Source organism: Hippocampus zosterae, chromosome 11 (assembly GCF_025434085.1).
Source record: "Hippocampus zosterae strain Florida chromosome 11, ASM2543408v3, whole genome shotgun sequence".
NCBI lineage: Eukaryota > Metazoa > Chordata > Actinopteri > Syngnathiformes > Syngnathidae > Hippocampus > Hippocampus zosterae.
The window spans coordinates 21,284,107-21,302,818 of record NC_067461.1 but is presented as its reverse complement, the minus strand read 5'-3'; the positions used below and the strand labels follow the sequence as shown (position 1 = coordinate 21,302,818).

The window sequence follows — 18,712 nt, the reverse complement described above, 5'->3', positions numbered from 1 at the left end:
CTGGCAACTGGTTCAGGGTTTCCCCATCTGCTGCCCAAAGACGGCTGGGATAGACTCCAGCAACCCCCAGCGACCCTTGTGAGGATAGAGCGGATCGGAAAATGAATGGATGGATGGATGGATCTTTTGGATAAAAGATTAAATGTTTTTAACCACCAAAATGGTTACAGCTGCCATAACTATGACTTGAATGACCAACCGTTGTTGTTTTGAATTTGACAAAGTCATGGCTATTTTGTCCCATCTATTTGATCCATTTTGTGTCAAGTGTTTTTCAGAGTTCAAACAATCATTCACTCATTTCTACTCGTGTCATGCTAAACTGTGACCTCCTTTTAACAGATCATCACAATGACAACACAGTTACAGAAGGAAATGATGAGAATATTGAGCGCTTCATCAAAAGCTGGGGTGAGAGACATTTCCATCTATTGGTCAAAAGAACAGAAGCGAAAGAAGACCGTGGCACATTTCCTAAGTGTCGGAACAATGGTCTGACAAGTTTTATGAGAGAACAGTATGTGAAAAGATGTTCTGGTTGCGCATTTCCTTTCAAAAAATGATAATATGCATTGAGGTTTTGCAACTAGTCTTTCAAATTAATTCAAACACGAAGCCCTGGACTTTTATTGAAAAGATTTTTCAACCATTCACAGTGACAAACAGAATGTTAACAATGGAAATTGTGAGTGGCACATTCAACTGCCATAACCTTGCAGTCCCAACTGCATATTTTATTCATCATAACCGCAAATAAACCACACATTTATTGTCAGTCCAATACAGCTGATTTTTCTTTTTTTTATACACAGATCTATACAAACAGATTTCAAATAAAGGCAAATGTATTTAGTCCATATAGTATGTATTTTAATGCCTTAGTAGATGTGGGAAATCAAATTCATAAGATGGACATTGTGTTTGCTATAAGGTCACCCAGGCCATTCTGAGCGAGAATGGTGTGCTTCCTATGAGCTATGATCGTCCGGAACAAGCTCTCGATCTGATCTCCGAAGCCTGCAATAACCTTGCATTAGCACTCGGAACGGAGATTCATCTGGCACTGAGCTGTGCTGGCCCCGACCTCATGGACTATGTAAGTGCATCATCAAGTAAGTTTGAATAAGCCATCCACGCTCATAAAAAGGAAATACAAGTGCTGAGAACTACAATGCTTTTCTGTTTTTCTCTGTCTCCGTTTCAGACCAAAGAAAAGTATGAGATTGCAACAGGAGGTTTTAAGTCTGCAGACGAACTGGTGACGATGTATCAAAACCTTGTCAGCAAATATACTGCGGTGGTCGCTTTAATCGACCCATTCAGGAGGGAGGTATGTGTCTTTTTTTTCTTTTTAACTTGTCCCGGAGTTATGAAAAAAAAGTCACTCAAGGGTTGAAGGACAAATGTTAATCATTTAAACTGAGTAACAAGACCTCAGAACTTGACAACAGTCAAAATGACGGTTCTGTGAGTTCTCGTGTGACCAAACGGGGCCCTTGTAGGGTTGATGGCTGGACGACATCAGCAGGAACAGGTGGCTATACGCGTTATTAACAGGGCAAAAAGGTGCGGGCATCAAAAGGCCTCTGGGCACTGACATCCCTGTTCTACAGACTATAAAACATTGAGGAGGCTACATTTCGCATTGGGTATCTTGAATGAGTGCAGGGAACACTGAAATCTCAAGAATGAGGGCCAAGAACATCACAGGCACATTGTGATCATGAGGGCTGTGCGGGAATCAGTGGTGACTCTGAAATGGCAATTTGTTTTTTGTTTGTTTGTTGACATATAACAGCGCTAAATGGAAGTAACTGTTCATAGCTTTGAATGCTGACCAGTTATTTTGCGGATAAGCGAAGTTGCCTGCTCATGCACGAGTCTGCACACTGTGGAGCTGCTCAAAAACTGACCTTCACCATCTCCCAACAAGATAAAATGAGAGTGCAAGATGCGGAGAGGGAGAAGGCTCCCTTGATAGATCTGTGAACGATGCCTCTCCATGTTTTTTAATTCAAATAAATCTCATTATTTTTTTCGTGCGACTACTTGTCTTGGCTTCCCTGGACAAGACAACTCGAACCGAGTTGCGTATTGGCTGTTGAAAAGAAACGCAAAATCAGAATTACAATCGAGTCAGAATGGGTCATACAGTGAAACTCCTCTACGACGAAATAATGTTTGCGGCAGGAAACTTTTCCCAACAGGGTTTTTTTCACTGTAGCAAATTTGATCTCAGATGTAAGCACACACACACACACACACAAACATATGTGTACACGCACACACAAACATATGTGCACTCTATTTTTATTCCAATAGTGCATGAGCACACACTTATTTGACACTTCATATTGTCAGCGTAGAAAGAAAAAAAGGGAAAGAAATTGCGAAATTTACGATCAGCATTCACTTTCACTTACATCAATTTCTTGGATAATGTCTTTTATTTTGTTTACACCGTCTTTCATTTTGATCACTTTTACCCTCTCTTCCAGCATCAGAGCTCTTCTTGTCTTAGCTGCTTGACATCCAGAGGTCTGTTTTGTAGCCATTTTAGCAATGCAACATCCATGCTCGTCTGAATCTAACAATAACAAATACTTCCTGGACCTGGTGGCTTTTCTTTCCACCATCTCACTGTCTCTTACTCGAACTCCCCTCGATCGCCACCCAAGACAGCGTTGCTCAGCTAATGTCATGCAATGAACTTTTAAGCCAGCCACGGGACGCTTTGTAGTCCTCGATGGCCATAGTTAGCTCTCGAAGGCTAAAAACCTTACACTAACTGGAGCGCTTCTCTCTCATGAGCGCACCACTTAGCAGTTTTTAGCATGATAACAAGTAAAGCATTCGAGGAAACGTTCGTTTATTTGAATGTCTGTTGAGCCATAAGCAATTTAGTTGGTTTAATTTGGTTGCTGTTGCCGTTTCCGAACGAAGCAGTAGAGGTTGCTGTTGTCGTTGTAGTGAATGTCTTTGCGAAGCTGGAGCAGAGAAAATGATTTCGTATAAAGCAACAGGGTTTTTTTTCATCATATGGTGGGGCAGGAGAATGGGAATGGTGTTAATGCATGAATATTTTTTCACATTAGGGGGTATTTTCACCCATGTAGGTTTCGTTCTAGAGGTGTTTCACTGTAGCACTCTGTGGTCCGATTGGAATGGTGGGTGGCGCTTACGTCGCCCGACATGTGACATATCTATGTGGTGGGAGCACATGCGTGAAAGCTAATTTATGGTACACGGATGCTGGATAGTCATTACCTGTGTATGGGAATTTGTGGCTGGCTAATGAGCATTAAATTAAACTATTAATCTAGTCAACATATCAATGCTTTTGTCGTTGCTTTGCTGTTGGTTTCCCAGACCGTCCTAGCAACAAATGAAAGATTGAAAATCTAAGATCTAAGAGACCAACCTGCATAGCCCTAGTTAAACGAGGTTAGTACAGCACAATGGTGGTGGATTTAAAATAGGACAAAAACATACAAGGTTTTGCTGTTGGCCAGGGCACAGAAATCCTGGTTCATCCTGATAACAGTCGATTATATTAAACTAAAAAGGAATATCTTTCCATGGGTTGATATACAGTCTTCATGCCGGTCTAGACTACAATCCTGTGCATTTGAATGAGATAAATGAATATTAATGTGTAACATGTCCCCTCCGAGAGTCGTCACCTTACCTGGTTGGAGGGGTTTGTGTGTCCCAATGATCCTAGGAGCTAAGTTGTCTGGGGCTTTATGCCCCCGGCAGGGTCACCTATGGCAAAACAGGTTCTAGGTGAGGGGCTCAAACACCCCTTATGATGAGTAAAATATATGGACCAAGGTTTCCCTTGCCCGGACTCGGGTCACCGGGGCCCCCCTCTGGAGCCAGGCCTGGAGGTGGGGCTCGTTGGCAAGCGCCTGGTGGCCGGGCCTACACCCATGGGGCCCGGCCGGGCACAGCCCGAAGAGGCAACATGGGTCCCCCTTCCCATGGGCTCACCACCCATGAGAGGGGCCAAAGGGGTTGGGTGCAATGTGAGCTGGGCGGCAGCCAAAGGCGGGGACCCTGGCAGTCCGATCCTCGGCTGCAGAAGCTAGCTCTTGGGACATGGAATGTCACCTCTCTGGCAGGGAAGGAGCCCTAGCTGGTGTGTGAGGCAGAGAATTTCCGACTGGATCCGACTGGCAAGTCGGACTTGCCTCCACACACAGCCTGGGTTCTGGTACCAGTTCTCTCAAGAGGGGTTGGACTCTCTTCCACTCTGGAGTTGCTCACGGTGAGAGTTGGGGTTCACACCGGTAAACGAGAGGGTTGCCTCCCTCCGCGTTCGGGTGGGTGGACGGGTCCTGACTGTTGTTTGTGGATATGCACCAAACAGCAGTTCAGCATACACACCCTTTTTGGAGTCCTTGGAGAGGGTGTGCTGGAGAGTACTCCGGCTGGGGACTCGCTTGTTCTGCTGGGGGACTTGAATGCTCAGGGGGGCAATGACAGTGAGACCTGGAGGGGCGTGATTGGAGCAACGGCCCCCCCGATCAGAACTCGAGTGGTGTTTTGTTATTGGACTTCTGTGCTCGCCACGGATTGTCCATAACGAACACCTTGTTCAAGCATAAAGGTGTCCATATGTGCACTTGGCACCAGGATAGCCTAGGCCGCAGTTCGATGATCGACTTTGTAGTTGTATCATCGGATTTGCGACCGCATGTTCTGGACACTCGGGTGAAGAGAGGGGCGGAGCTGTCAACTGATCACCACCTGGTGGGGTGGTGAGTAGGTTCCGGTGGTGGGGGAAGATGCCGGTACGTCCTGGCAGACCCAAACGTATTGTGAGGGTTTGTTGGGAGCGTCTGGCGGAATCCCCTGTCAGAAGGAGTTTCAACTCCCACCTCCGACAGAGCTTTTCCCATGTTCCGGGGGAGGCGGGGGACATTGAGCCAGAGTGGACCATGTTCCGTGCCTCTATTGTTGAGGCGGCCAATCTGAGTTGTGGCCGTAAGGTGGTTGGTGCCTGTCGTGGCGGCAACCCCCGTACTCGCTGGTGGACACCAGCAGTAAGGGATGCCGTCAAGCTGAAGAAGGAGTCCTATCGAGCCTTTATGGCCTGTAGGACCCCAGAGGCAGCTGATGGGTATAGACTGGCCAAGCGGAACGCAGCTTCAGTGGTCGCCGAGGCAAAAACCCGAGCGTGGGAAGAGTTTGGTGAGACCATGGAAGCCGACTTCCGGACGGCTTCGAAGAAATTCTGGTCCACCATCCGACGTCTCAGGAGGGGGAAGCAGTGCACCACTAACACTGTGTACAGTGGGGATGGGGCGCTGCTGACTTCGACTCGGGACGTTGTGAACCGGTGGGCAGAGTACTTCGAAGACCTCCTCAACTCCACCAACACGTCTTCCTTGGAGGAAGCAGAGCCTGGGGACTCTGAGGTGGGCTCTCCTATCTCTGTGGCTGAAGTCACCGATGTGGTTAAAAAGCTCCTCGGTGGCAAGGCCCCAGGGGTGGATGAGATCCGCCCGGAGTTCATCAAGGCTCTGGATGTTGTGGGGCTGTCCTGGTTGACACGCCTCTGCAACATCGCGTGGTCAACAGGGAGAGTGCCTCTGGATTGGCAGACCGGGGTGGTAGTCCCTCTTTTTAAAAAGGGGGACCGGAGGGTGTGTTCCAACTACAGAGGGATCATACTCCTCAGCCTCCCTGGTAAGGTCTATTCAGGGGTGCTGGACAGGAGGGTTCGTCAGGAAGTCGAGCCTCAGATTGAGGAGGAGCAGTGTGGTTTTCGTCCCAGCCGTGGAACAGTGGACCAGCTCTACACCCTTAGCAGGGTCCTCGAGGGTATGTGGGAATTCGCCCCACCAGTCTACATGCGTTTTGTGGACTTGGAGAAGGCGTTTGACCGTGTCCCTCGGGGAGTTCTGTGGTGTGTGCTTCGAGGGTATGGGGTACCGAACCCCCTGATACGGGCTGTTCGGTCACTATATCACCAATGTCAGAGTTTGGTTCGCATTGCCAGCAGTAAGTCGGAATCGTTTCCAGTGGGGGTAGGACTCCGCCAAGGCTGCCCTTTGTCGCCGATTCTGTTCATAACCTTTATGGACAGAATTTCTAGACGCAGTCGAAGCGTTGAGGGGGTCCGTTTTGGGGGCCTCAGTATTGCATACCTGCTTTTTGCAGATGGTGTGGTGCTGTTGGCTCCTTCAAACAGGGCTCTCCAACTCTCACTGGAGCGTTTCGCAGCCGAGTGTGAAGCGGTTGAGATGAAGATCAGCACCTCCAACTCTGAAACCATGGTCCTCAGTCGGAAAAGGGTGGAGTGCCCCCTCCGGGTCGGGGAGGAGATCTTGCCCCAAGTGGAGGAGTTCAAGTATCTTGGGGTCTTGTTCACGAGTGGGGGCAGGAGGGAGCGGGAGATCGACAGGCGGATCGGTGCAGCGTCTGCTGTGATTCAGACGTTGTATCGGTCTGTCATGGTGAAGAAGGAGCTGAGCCAAAGGGCGAAGCTCTCAATTTACCGGTCGATCTACGTTCCAACCCTCATCTATGGTCACGAGCTATGGGTCGTGACCGAAAGAACGAGATCCCGGTTACAAGCGGCCGAAATGAGTTTTCTCCGCAGGGTGTCCGGGCTCTCCCTTAGAGATAGGGTGAGAAGCTCGGTCATCCGGGAGGGGCTCAGAGTCGAGCCGCTTCGCCTCCACATCGAGAGGAGCCAGATGAGGTGGCTTGGCCACCTGATTCGGATGCCTCCTGAACGCCTCCCCGGTGAGGTGTTCCGGTCATGTCCCACCGGGAGGAGACCCCGAGGAAGACCCAGGACACGCGCGAGATATATATCTGTTGGATTGGGATGGGGTTTTTTTTTTGGTTGTTTGTTTTTTTCTGGAAAAGTTCAAGATGTGAGTCGCTTCCAATGTAATTCCGGATCATTAAAATGATCACCGTATTGGAATAATAAAATTAAAAATATCGGTAGCACGAAGAAGAAAAATAAAAGATAGCGGTAAGAAAGAAAAGAAGAAATTAATAGAGGAGATAACAGAAAATGGAGAAACGTAGCGGCAATTTGGAGAAAAGTCGGTCAAAGATCGACCAGGTCAACCGGCAGCTGAGGAGAAGTTATGATGTAATTTACATTTCAAAAACCAGAAGCCATTCAGTTACAAATGTGATTGCACTTTAGTTTACATATTTAAATCTTCATATATCAAGATTTGAATGAGACAAAATACAATTTTTTCTCTCAAATATATTGTTATAATCATGTGTTTCAGATGTACTGCAATTATTTTCTGAATAAAAATTAATTTGGTGTTCAAAATGTCTTGTTTCAAACTTGAGTCTTGAAAAAGAGGGGTCGTCTTATAATCAGGGCCGTCTTATATTCGGGCCAATACGGGAGTTAGAATGGAGATTTTAGGCGTGAGTCTGAGTTCTACTGATCATGAAATCACAATGACCTTGACCTGAGTACATTGTAGGATACTGATGTTTGTGTCACCTAAAATATATAGGTGACACCTAAAAAAAGTGCTCATGGGACTGAGTGGGGTTGAAGCAGCCTCTTTGTCTACTTATGACTCATACTGACTCTGATACAGGTACTCGGGAGCAAAATGTACTGCCCGGTGTCAAAAAGCTTAGGCTCAGTCACAGGTCTTGAGTCCTTGCAACAGAATGAAGACCCCAAACTAAAAGCTCAAAACCAACAAGTGCAAAGAACTAAACATTGAATTCTCTGAAGTAAGTGGCCTTGTACGAGCTCTGATCTAAATACTATTCAAGGAGCTGAAAGTTGCAGTCTGTGGAATATTCCCTTCAGATCAGAAGAGGACATGCAGAAAAATCATGGAGAGTTACAGAAATCGTTTTGAGTGCAGTGATTCCCCAACAATACATTTCGTTTCTGTTGGGCCGCATAGAAAGCAACGCCTGATTATCGTGAGTTAAATGTATGTAGCGGCTATATGAAAAATGCTGTGCTTTTTGTCCGCTTGTGTTTATGGACTTTGCAAGGACAGAGAACAGTGGGAGAAACTGAGCACTGTGATTGGACAATCGTGCGTGCTGCTCTCTGATGCTACCTACAAGCCACAAGCTACGCCTCTTCCTGGAGTCACAGGTCATTTCCTAAAACACATCAATGAGATGACTGTCAGCGACTTGATCCGCATCACATCCGAGCAACAAGGTAGCGCATCTATGCACTGCAGAAGGACACACACACGGATGCTGATCTAAGAATTATTTTTCATTCATTGCAAAATTCTTTTGTCTTTTGTTGTATGTTTGATTTGTAGTTCTGTACAACACTCAGTTTGTTTGTTTTTTAAACAGCTTACCCAAATTAGCTATTTGTCAAGAACCGCGGCAAGTAAACAAGCTTTCTTAAATAAAATGTATACCATAGACAAGTACATACAAATGCATTCAAGTTAATGTTTGACATTTATTTTTTTGTTCTGAATTTTAACAAAAACGTCTTTCTGTACATGTGTCTCATGCAGGTACACTTCTATTGGGGAAATCTAGCAATGAGTCCTGTGATGACAATTCTCTGTCAGACATAGTGAGTTTTGTTTTTTGTTGTGTGTGTGTGTGTGTGTGCGTTTCCAGCTTCAACAAAACTGAGTGTGTTGATTTAGATATGTCCATGTTGCTATTGTCATCACTGTTAACTCATTTAATGCCAAAACGTCAAAAATAAAATTGCAAAAACTTGATCATTTAATGTCAAAACTTAAGTTTTGGGTGTTTTTTAAAATAATGAATAAAGGGATTTGTGCACTTTCTCAGTCAGTATCGAGGCTGTGAGAATTATTTCAGTAAGATAAATCACCCTAAATGGCAGGGAGTGGCTTTGATCAAATCTTGGTGCACTCTGTGTGAATGGGTGCAGCGTGTGTTACGGCGATCATACAGCGCGAGGTGGCGTGCGGAAGCAGTGGAGTTGAGAACATAGATAAATACCGACAACTAACTCTACAACACAGCTTTTTCAAATAAAAAAAAAAGAAGATGAAGTCCCTTCGTCATCCTTGACGAACACACACACATGCACACGCACGCATAAAGTTATTATATAAAATAATAAACTATTATTTTGCAATCCAAGTGACCTTTTTTGTGTTTATGTTGTTATTTAGGAGGAAAGCATTGTTGCAATGAGGGATCACAAATGCAAAAGAACCCCAGCATGAAAACGAAAGTTCTGTTCGAAATACAGTACATTCTTTCACAAAACGCTTCTTTTCCCAGACTTTTTCTCGAAAACGAGTATTTTCAAGAAACTTACCAATGTACAACTGCTGTTTAGAATAATAATAACAACAATAATACATTTTATTTGTGGGCGGCTTTCTAAGAACTCAAGGACACCTTACAGCAAGCAGTTAAAAAACACAAATACAATGTTAAAAACAACATCAAATAAAATAAAACAAAATAGAGACCATGGATTTATGGTTAGAGTAAATAAGCTTGTCTAAACAGATTTGAAATGTGTTAATGAGTCTGAGTTACGAAGGTCAGCGGGGAGTGTGTTCCAGAGTTGGGGAGCAGAGCGACTGAAGGCTCTTGTCTCCAATGGTGACAAGGTGAGGAGGAGAGAGGAGGAAGAGCGAAGAGAGCGGGCAGGTGTAGGAATATGGATGAGGTCAGACAGGTATGGAGGGGCAAGGTTATGGATGGCTTTGAATGTAAGGAGCAGAATTTTATATTGAATGCGGTGTAAAATGGGGAGCCAGTGGAGATGTTGGAAGACAGGTGTAATATGGTTTATGGATGGTGTGAGCGTTATAATGCGAGCGGCTGAATTTTGGACCAGCTGAAGCTTATGGAGGGTTTTTTGAGGGAACCCGAGCAGGAGGGAGTTACAGTAGTCAAGTCGGGAGGTGAGGAGGGTATGAACAAGTATAGCAGTGGAGTGAGGGGTGAGAGAAGAGCGGAGCTGATGAATGTTTCGAAGATGATAATCTGCAGAACAAGTGATGTTGTTGATATGTGAGGTGAAGGAGAGGGTGCTATCAAGGATGACGCCCAGACTCTTGACCTGAAGGGAGGGGGACATGGAGGAGCTGTCACAGGGAATAGAGAAATTGTTTTTGGTTTATATAGAATGGTAAATGTTCGAAATTTGCTTTTACCTATTGAAAGAAGAGGATTGATGCTTCCTTTTGGTAGGTTCCATTGTAGTGACTTCTATATATATAATTCACCACCAACTGCAAACGTGTGAATGCAATGTTGCATATGCATGTCAGAGAGTTCACGATTTGGTAACGGGGTAGAAATAATTGCAGTCCCTTTAAGGACCGCCATGTTTATCTGCTGGTTTCTATAGAAACCGACTTTCGGCGGGTCTCGGTTGGCGCGGGAAGTTTTGCTGCTGTTTGTGCTAATAAAAAATGACACACTCTCTCTGAGTGTGAACGTGAGAAATTGTCAGTTTCGTCGCGTTGCTACAATTTCCACACTGGTGACCCTCGACGTTTTTTGCTGGACGATTCCAGACCGCGAAGATGTCCGTGAACGCTGTTTCGCTCAAGCTCCCCGAGTTTTGGGAATCATCTGCGTCTGCTTGGTTCGCTCAGACTGAGGCCCAGTTCGCCCTACGCGACATCACTGCGGACACTACGAGATACTACTACGCTGTTTCCGCGCTGGGCGGTTCGACGGCGTCCAGGGTCGTGAGTTTCCTCAAATCTCCTCCGACAGAAGGACGATATGACGCGCTGAAGGCTCACTTATTAAAAACCTTTGAACTTTCCGACGCTGAACGGGCCGACAAACTTTTTTCTCTCCACGGCCTGGGGGACGGCAAGCCCTCCGAATTAATGGATCGTATGCTCGAGCTGCTAGGCGAGCACAAACCGGACTTTCTTTTTCTTCACCTTTTTCTGCGCCAGTTACCCACCCAGTTGAGGGCAGCTTTGGCTAACACCGCTATCACTGACTGTAGAGAGCTCGCTGCGGAGACTGATACATTTTTCCTGGCCGGCCGGCAACACTGTGCAGCGGCTCTCCTCCCCGTGACTGCCGCTAGTGCCTCCAATAATTACGCACTCGTCGCGGCGGCTGTCCCTCAACCGCGGCAGGCTACTGGTTTATGTTTTTACCACGCCAAGTTCGGACCGAAGTCTAAGACGCCGTGCTCGTTCGGCGGGCTGGGAAACGCCGCGGCCGGCGCTCATTAGTGGCCATGAGCGTCGGCAACGTTGGCGGGCTGCTTTTCATCTGCGACTCTATCTCTGGACGGCGTTTCCTCTGCGACACAGGGGCACAGCGCAGCATTTTGCCCGCATCGCAGATCGACATGGTAGCTGACAGCCACGGCCCTCCTTTGGAAGCTGCGAATGGGAGCCCCATTCGCACCTACGGCATGAGGTTCGTGGAACTGTGCTTCGGTGGGCAGCGCTTTAGTTGGAACTTTGTTACAGCGCGTGTCGATGTACCTCTTTTGGGGGCGGATTTTTTGTGCGCTCATGGACTTTTGGTGGATTTGAAAAACCAACGCTTAATAGACGCTGCCACTTTCTGTTCTTACGCGTGCACACTCGGACCGCCCGATGTTATCCGCCTCTCCAGCATAGTCCCCCTCACTGACGTTTTCCACCGCCTGCTTGCCGAATTCCCTGCACTCACACAGCCCACCTTCACTTCGGCGGCTGCCAGGCACGGGGTGGAACACCACATCGCCACCACGGGCCCACCGGTCTACACCCGAGCGCGGCACCGGAACCCGGCCAAGCTGGCTGTGGCCAAGACGGAGTTCGACAACATGGAGCGCCTGGGAATTGTCCGCCACTCGAACAGCCCTTGAGCCTCTCCTCTCCACATGGTCCCTAAACCCGGCGGCGGCTGCCGCCCTTGTGGAGATTATCGACAGCTCAACGACGCTACTACGTCCGACCGCTACCCTGTACCGCACATCCAGGATTTCTCAGCTCACCTAGCCGGCACGGTGATTTTCTCCAAGGTCGACCTCGTGAGGGGCTACCATCAGGTTCCCGTTCACCCCCCCCGACATCCCTAAAACGGCAATGATCACACCTTTTGGATTGCTCGAGTTTCTACGCATGCCGTTTGGGCTTAAGAACGCTGCTCAGACCTTCCAACGCCTGATGGACTCTGTGCTGCGGGACCTTCCCTTTGTTTTCGTGTACCTTGACGACATCCTGGTAGCAAGTTCTTCCACGTCAGACCACATGTCACACCTCCGAACCCTTGTTCAACGGCTCAGTCAACACGGACTTATCATCAACCCTCCGAAGTGCCAGTTTGGCCTCTCCACCATAGACTTCTTGGGGCACAGGGTCACGGAGGCAGGCGCAGTTCCTCTCCCGTCCAAGGTGGAGGCCGTCACAGCGTTCCCACGCCCAGTCACCGTGAAATCCCTGCAGGAATTTCTTGGCATGGTGAACTTCTATCATCGTTTCATCCCGGGAGCGGCTCGCACTATGCGGCTTCTATATGAGGCCCTTAAAGGCAAGAAGCCCAAACACACTGTTGACTGGACTGAAAGCAGGGTCAGGGCTTTTATGGACATCAAAGCAGCTTTGGCACAGGCTACGATGCTGGCACATCCCTCCTTTTCTGCCCTCGTGGCACTGACCACGGATGCTTCGGACTATGCGGTGGGGGCGGTGTTTGAACAATGGATGGACGGTACCTGGCAGCCTCTTGCTTTTTTCAGTAGGCAGTTACGCCCCCCTAAGCGAAAGTACAGTACTTTCGACCGTGAACTGCTTGGGATGTACCTCGCCATCCGCCATTTTCGACACATGCTGGAAGGCCGCCGGTTTACAGTTTACGTCGACCACAAACCGTTGACCTTCGCCATGTCCAAGGCAGCAGAACCATGGTCCGCCCGACAGCAACGCCAGCTGTCCTATGTCTCCGAATTTACTACAGACATTCAACACGTGGCGGGGAAAGACAACTGTGTTGCTGACTGCCTCTCCAGAGCCATAGCTGGAGCGGTCCACCTGGGTCTCGACTAGTGCAGTATTGCGAAGGACCAGGTTTCCGACACTACAGTACAGCAGTGCCGGTCGTCCACTACAGGTTTGCAGCTGAGGAACATGGTTTTTGGCAGCTCCGGCACCACTTTGCTCTGTGTCGTCTCCACAGGCACACCTCGGCCTGTGGTTCCCTTGAGCTGTCGACGGACGGTTTTCGATGCTGTCCATGGACTCTCTCACCCAGGGACCAAGGCCTCTCAAAGACTGGTGGCAGCCAAGTTCGTGTGGCACGGCCTGAGGAAGGATGTCAGAGATTGGGCTCGTGCCTGCATGGAGTGCCAGCGGGCCAAGGTGCACCGCCACACCAAGGCCCCTTTGGAACACTTTTCGACCATGTCAACGTCGACCTGGTTGGCCCTCTGCCCCCTTCTCGGGGGTGCACTCACCTGTTAATTATGGTCGACCGCACCACACATTGGGCGGAGGTCGCCCCGCTCTCGTCCATTACATCAGTCGACGTGGCACGAGCGTTTATTGGCACCTGGATATCCCGTTTTGGCACCCCTTCGGATATTTCCTCGGATCGCGGCGTGCAGTTCACTTCTGAGCTTTGGACTGCAGTGGCAGACGGCTTAGGGGTGAAGTTGCACCGCACCACAGCGTATCACCCGCAGGGCAGCGGCCTTTGCGAACGTTTCCACCGGTCGATGAAGGCTGCTCTTCGTGCCACTTTGAAGGATGGCAACTGGATTGACAGACTCCCGTGGGTCATGCTGGGCATCAGGACGGCGCCTAAGGAGGATCTCCGGTCTTCCTCTGCGGAGCTGGTTTATGGCCAGCCTCTGCGGGTACCTGGAGATTTTGTGCCGACTGCTTCGACTCCTTGGTCGGCCACATCACAACGCTCCACCCACTTGGACAATGCCAGGCTCTTTTCCCCGCTGCCCACTTCTTGCCACGGTGTACCAGGTTCTCACATGCCCAAGGACCTCCTGTCAGTTGGTTATATGTTCATTCGCGTTGATGGGCACAGAGGGCCCTTGCGCCCTCCTTATGAGGGCCCCTTCCGAGTTTTGGAGGCGGGACAGAAACATTTTGTCATTGACATGGGGGGTAAACCCGAGCGGGTCTCGGTGGACCGCCTTAAGCCGGCTCACTTGGACTTGGCCGGGCCGGTTGGAGTGGCTCGCCCGCCGAGGCGAGGTCGTCCTCCTACCGGAAGCTTGTCTCCTGGCCTTCTCCCCTCTGACCCTTTCCCCGTGACTTCCCCGTCTTCGGTTTCTCCTGTTCCTCCGCGACCGCCCCTGCGGATGCGCTTCCTCTCTCCCCCGTACGGCGTAGCCGTTACGGCCGCCGGATTCGTCCCCCGCGACTTGAACTTTAGAGTGTCTGTTTTTGTTGGGTTGAATTCTGGGGGTCGTGTGTAGTGACTTCTATATATATAATTCACCACCAACTGCAAACGTGTGAATGCATGTCAGAGAGTTCACGATTTGGTAACGGGGTAGAAATAATTGCAGTCCCTTTAAGGACCGCCATGTTTATCTGCTGGTTTCTATGGAAACCGACTTTCGGCGGATCTCGGTTGGCGCGGGAAGTTTTGCTACTGTTTGTGCTAATAAAAAATGACACACTCTCTCTGAGTGCGAACGTGAGAAATTGTCGCTTTCTTCGCGTTGCTACAATTTCCACACCATGCTTTTATAGCTAGAGAAGTAAACTTTCTGAAGGTCTTCAAAAATTTGTCAAAATGGTAAAAAATATCATCGGCTCTCCCAATTTGAGAAAAACAACTGGCATTAAATGAGTTAATGGTTTACACTAACATAGGCCTGTTCGGCTCACGGTCTATACAGACAAAAATGTTGATTGCAACGCACACTTGCTATGCTATTTGAGAAATGACCGTATTGCCCCGAGTATAAGACGGCCCTGATTATAAGATGACCCCCTCTTTTTGAAGACTCAAGTTTGAAAAAATATTTTTTGAACACCAAATAAATTTTTATACAGAAAATAATTACAGTGCATCTGAAACAAATGAATCTAACAATATATTTGAGAGAAAAAGCATGTTACTTTGCCTCATTCAAATCTGAAGTGCAATCACATTCGTAAGTGAATGGCTTCTGGTTTTTGAAATGTAAATTACATCATAACTTCTCCTTAGCTGCCGGTTAACCTGGCCGATATTCAACCCACTTTTCCCCAGATTGTTGCTACGTTTCTTCATTTTCTGTCGTCTATTCTATTATTTTCTTCTCTTTTCATCCTTACCGCTATGTTTTATTTTTCTTCTTTGTGCTTCCGCTCTTTTAATTTTTATTCTTCGTGGCAGGGGTTCACTTTGGCCTGAAGAGTCAAGTTCAGCATTCGCTTCAATGATATTTGGCACCATCTAGCGTCGTGAATGGATATAATGTCTAGACCCCGAATATAAGACGACCCCCACTTTTTCAGTCTTATTTCAATGCAAAAAACACAGTCTTATATTCGGGCTAATACGGTAATTGTTAGGCATTGCACAAATATATTTTACTTATCTAACACAAAGGAGCCTTCCAAAGAGGTTTAAACAATACAATACAATACAATACATGCTGATTTATATAGCACTTTCACAACAGCGGCAGCTGTAACAACACACTTAACAAAACAGTTAAAATAAAATAATAAAGCTAAATGAGAGTTCCTTACACAGAAGCACTCGTACATACAGGCATGTGTTCTTTCTCTGAAACCCTAGAAAGGTGATAAATATGGGGTGGTGGGGGCTATACTTGTCATTTCAAAGCACACCTGCATGCAAAAGAGATTATTCCAAAGAGACAGGTTTGCAGTGAATGGAGATATTTTGCCATCCTCTCTCAAGTGAAACATTACAAACGGCAACATTTAATCAGTGTGGATATGTTTGACAAATGGCTTACGTGAAGCATGCAGCAATCATGTGTTCCACTGATTGCCGCACTCCCATGTCCAGGAAGGTGGTGGACCATTTGAAGTTACATCGCTTTCATGGCTTTGGGCACACTTTCTGATTGTGCTGACCCATTTGTTTGCCCCATTCAGGCTTATCTGCTATTAGTAAGCTGTCATGCTAGCATGCGACTATCAACAGCAGTCATGAAGTAACAGCCACATACATTGTAAAGTGCCGCTAAAGGATGTCATGGTTAAGTGGTCTTGCAAATTTGCTGGCTTCCAACATAGTATCAGATAGACGTGCTCGATTCCCAAATGCGTAGTGATTACTTGTGTAAAAAATACTTTGGTTAAACTTAAATCAATTATTAAACTCCTTCTGTAAAGGTATAAAATACATACTCCAAAACTGGTAAGCCTCTTAAAATAAGTTATATTTTGACAAAAATAATTTCTTTGCCCTAAACATCTCCTCAGGATGCTGGCCAGCTCCACTCCATCGCATGTGAAGCAGATCATTTGTTTGTAACCCTGAAATTAAATTATTAATACATATACCGGATTTTCCGCATGATAAGGCGCTCCAGAGTATAAGGCGCACCTTCGATGAATGGCCCATTTTAAAACAGTTTTCATATACAGGGCTGACCCCATTATTAGGCGCATAGAAAAGAAGCTAGAATAATGGCTGCGGTTACGTTAGGCATCCACTAGATGGAGGTATGCTGAATGGAATACAATACAATACTGCTTCATTAATGTAGAGCTTTCACAAGAACTGCAGTTCTAACAAAGTGCTTTACAGAATATTTAAACTACTAAATCCACGAAATCTGATTATTGATTCAGGCGCATCGGATTATAAGGTGCACTGTCAGCTTGAGAAAATTGAATGCTTTTAGATGTGTCTTACAGTGTGGAAAATATGGTAATCAAATCAGGATTCGTTTTGCATGTTTTCTGAAAAAAGTGAAAAGAATGACTGTATGAGGGTGATCAAATGCAAAAGTACAAATGTATCCTTATTGTGAAATATTACAACTACTATTATGATAACGTGGCACAATGACAAAAAACAAAGCTCTTTGCGGTTCCGTCTTTTGCTGCAAAGTGTCGTCATCTGCAGACGTTAAAAAAAGTTAGGAAACTATTTTGACAAAGAACAAAATACTGTACAGAGAGCTGGGTTAAAATGTAGTAAAAGAAACACCCAAGTACAGATCCCTGAAAAATGTACTCCGTTGAAGGAACGCGATTTTACTTCAGACACTGGCACCGATGAAGCTTTCCATCTAATTAGCTACTCGCTGGAAGCCGCATCAGCTGCGTGAACATGAACTGCAGGCACAGGAAAGTCCCGCTTTGGTGAATGGCGCAGGCCAATAAATGTGTTACACCTCTGATGCCAAAGGCAGTGTGGAAGGGATGACAGACACATATATACACACACACACACACACACACACACACACAGCCTAATTGTCTCTCTCCCTTTGGTGCCGTCAGACAGATTTTTTTTTCTGACCCTCTCTTGTCTTTCAGGCGGTGGGTCTGGGTCTGGACTATGTCAAACTGGGAGGTCTGACCAGTGCCGAGACGATGACTAAATACAACAGGCTGCTTTCTATTGAGGAAGAACTGTCTCAACAGGGGATCCTGGGTATGTTTCTTTTAGTCTCTCTCGCTCTCGTCTGAGAGTAGGCTGGACAAAGGCCCAAAGCAAAAGAGGAAGTCTCTCTCTCTCTTTCTTCTCTCATGTGTGAAAGAAACCAGTGTGTGTGCAAAGATGAAATCTCTTACCTTGGATCTGTTAATTGGCTGCCTAATGACATGCGAGGACAAATGCTTTCCTTGTCTGTCAACACCCCCCCCCCCATAAATAAATAAATAAATAAAATACATCGAAGGGGTGGGGCTAGCGGGGAGAATAGAAAATGAGGACCTGCTTGTGAGATCATTCCAGACAGAAAAAGCGTATGCAAAATGTTGTGGCTTGATCCTAGAAGACAAAGTCTCCGAGATCATTTGAGCCGTACCGTGAGTTGTATTTATTTTTTTAGTCCATTCACTTTATTTCATGATTCGTCTCATTGGCAGTCCCGAAGGACCAACATTCCCTGCCGCTGTTCCATGAAACGGAGGAGGAGGAAGTCTGAACGGGACCATTTTCTGGTCCTATGCCACCATAGCACACACATTTCTTGTGCTTCCTTCAATTAACCACTTTCTGTCGACTGCTTTCAACAGTAACTCATCACATTTACTACTTTTGCGTCTTTTCTCAGGGTTACGCATACCATACAACAATGTACTAGCTGTGCCATTGATATATTTTAACAGCTTAGTACATTTAGCCCAATAATACATCCATCCATCCATCATCTACCGCTTATCCGGGGCCGGGTCGCGGGGACAACGGCTTTAGCGGGGAAGCCCAGACTTCCCTCTCCCTAGCTACTTCTTCCAGCTCTCCCCGGGGGATCCCGAGTCGTTCCCAGGCAAGCTGGGTGACATAGTCTCTCCAGCGTGTCCTGGGTCTTCCTCTGGGTCTCCTCCCGGTGGGACATGACCGGAACACCTCACCAGGGAGGCGCTCAGGAGGCATCCGAATCAGATGCCCAAGCCACCTCATCTGGCTCCTCTCGATGTGGAGGAGAAGCGGCTCGACTCTGAGCCCCTCCCGGATGACTGAGCTTCTCACCTTATCTCTAAGGGAGAGCCCGGACATCCTGCGGAGAAAACTCATTTCAGCCGCTTGTATCCGGGATCTCGTTCTTTCGGTCACGACCCATAGCTCGTGACCATAGATGAGGGTTGGGACGTAGATCGACCGG

The 18,712-nt window shown here is 47.3% G+C and overlaps 1 protein-coding gene across 2 annotated transcripts in view; it reads left to right on the top strand.

Moving 5' to 3' along the window:
• The window catches only part of eno4 (enolase 4), a 37,668-nt gene extending 19,407 nt beyond the window's left edge, over positions 1-18,261 (top strand). The window contains exons 7-13 of one of the 2 annotated variants that reach the window (XM_052081083.1): positions 343-411; positions 932-1,096; positions 1,205-1,330; positions 8,008-8,182; positions 8,499-8,560; positions 17,421-17,538; positions 17,976-18,261. In XM_052081083.1, the coding sequence (XP_051937043.1) occupies positions 343-411; positions 932-1,096; positions 1,205-1,330; positions 8,008-8,182; positions 8,499-8,560; positions 17,421-17,538; positions 17,976-18,034 (774 nt within the window). In that variant the 3' untranslated portion in view covers positions 18,035-18,261. The remainder of the gene's footprint in view (positions 1-342; positions 412-931; positions 1,097-1,204; positions 1,331-8,007; positions 8,183-8,498; positions 8,561-17,420; positions 17,539-17,975) is intronic. The other variant, XR_007964989.1, reaches the window with a different exon arrangement.
• Positions 18,262-18,712: the final 451 nt, after the last annotated feature.